The following is a 2,045-nucleotide window of genomic DNA, read 5'->3' on the forward strand; positions in this document are numbered from 1 at the left end:
GGAGAAGGTGAGTAAGAATTTGATCCCAAAGCCTACTAAAAACCAATTGGCAACACATGAGTTGCACAAAGAAGATGAGGATAACTAGTTGGGATAAAAAAAGGATTTAGATGAAGAATAAACTACTCAGAATTTTATGAATATTACTCGATAGGGTGATATATCTCCTAGACTAATAGAGAAAGGAAAATCAATAGGTAGAGGAAAACGAAAGCAGGCAAATGAGATTCCTAGTGTGCAAGCAACTGGGGTTCAAACAAGGAGGACGATTTCCAATTCTACTAATTAGAAATAAATGATATGATTTGGAATATTCAGTCAGTTAACACACAAAGAGCTTTTGAAAGGCTCATTTCAATGCATAGACAACACAAGTTTCAGTTCATAGGGTTGATGAAACCAATGCAACAAGGGAGGAAACTGGATAGATATCGGAGGAAAATTAATTTTGCCCAGGCCATTTCTAATGTTTCCAATAAAATATGGGCATTCTTTGATGAAAGATTTGAAGTTACAGTAATGATGGACATGGTACATCAACTGACTTTGAAGCTATTTGACACTGAAGATCAACATGAATTCATCTTTACGCTAGTGTATGCCAAATGTGATGCTATTGAATGAATAGAATTATGGGATTCTCTATATGTACTTGAAAGCGACATGACTCTTCCATGGATTGTTGGTGGTGACTTCAATGTCATCTGGGATGAGGAAGAAAAATTTGGAGGATTACCTGTGCACATTAATGAAGTTGACGACTTTAGGCACTGTGTGAACACTTGTAATTTGTTTGATCTTGGTTTTAAAGGGAGTATATACACATGGTGGAATGGAAGAGCAGAAGAGGATTGTATTTTTAAAAGGTTCGATAGGTGCTTGGCTAATATGGATTTTCAGAAATTATGGCCTGGTCTAGAGGTGGAACACTTGCCAAAAATTGGGTCTTATCATAGCCCATTGCCGATAACTCTTAATCCAGAAGTTGCTCTAGTTAAGAAGTTATTTAGATTCTTAAACTTTTGGATAAAAAATGATTCATTTCAGGCAGTAGATCGACAAAATTGGCAAGCTGATTTTCATGCTAATCCTTTCATCTTATTTAACTATAAGTTAAAGAAGTTGAAGAAGGCACTTTCAATATGGAGTAAGGCTAATTATGGGGACATATTTCAGAAGCTATCCAGTCTCGAGGAGATGGTCAAATTCATGAGGCTCAGTTTGTGTTAAGCCCTATATTTCAGAATAGGGAGAGGCTCCAAAGAGTGCAAGCTGACCTATTTAAATATATGGCATTGGAGGAGGAATTCTGGAGACAGAAATCAGACATGTCATGGTTTCAAGATAGAGACAGAAACACGAAGTTTTTCCATGCTCAAGTTAAAGGAAGAATAAAGAAATTACAACTGAAGAGGATTCAATCAAGGGATGGTAATTGGATTGAAGAAAATGAAGCAATGGAAGCAGAGGCAGTGAAATTATTTGATGCTCAATTCCATGAAGATACTATGCCTAGTGCTTTTGGGATCATTGATCATACACCTTACATGCTTAATTTGGAAGAGAACCAAGATTTGGTGAGGCAACCAACTAGAGAAGAAGTAAAGCAGTCGGGTTATGGCTTGAATGGAGAGAGTGCCGGGGGACTAGATGGATTTAATGGAAGCATTTTCCATTCTTGTTGGGATATTATAGGTGACGATGTATTGGATATGGTGAAATCGTTCTTCAATGGGCAAGAACTACCAAAGTTTGTGACTCACACGAATTTAGTATTACTACCAAAGAATAAGGAAGTGATCACTTTCTCGGATATGAGGCCAATTAGCCTTAGTAATTTCATCAACAAAGTATTCTCTACGGTCATTCATGAGAGGATAGTTGGCTTGCTTCCTAATCTTATTTCTGATGAACAGGCAGGTTTTGTAAAAGGAAAGAGTATTGTGGAGAATGTATTACTGACTCAAGAAATAATCAATGACATGAGATTGCGAACAAAGGCAGGTCCAAATGCTATGATCAAATTAGATATGATGAAGGCTTAT

The 2,045-nt window shown here is 36.9% G+C and overlaps 1 protein-coding gene across 1 annotated transcript; it reads left to right on the forward strand.

Annotated features, from left to right (window-relative positions):
• Nucleotides 1-663: 663 nt before the first annotated feature.
• Nucleotides 664-1,230, forward strand: LOC142163925 (uncharacterized). Its single transcript, XM_075221079.1, has one exon. It carries the CDS (start codon nucleotides 664-666, stop codon nucleotides 1,228-1,230), a length of 567 nt encoding a protein of 188 aa, XP_075077180.1.
• Nucleotides 1,231-2,045: the final 815 nt, after the last annotated feature.

The sequence above is a fragment of the Nicotiana tabacum genome, chromosome 9 (genome assembly GCF_000715075.1).
Source record: "Nicotiana tabacum cultivar K326 chromosome 9, ASM71507v2, whole genome shotgun sequence".
In the NCBI taxonomy this organism is placed as follows: Eukaryota; Viridiplantae; Streptophyta; class Magnoliopsida; order Solanales; family Solanaceae; genus Nicotiana; species Nicotiana tabacum.

Excerpts from the sequence above, each read along its gene's own strand:
- LOC142163925 (XM_075221079.1), top strand. The coding sequence starts at position 664 with ATGACTCTTCCATGGATTGTTGGTGGTGACTTCAATGTCATCTGGGAT.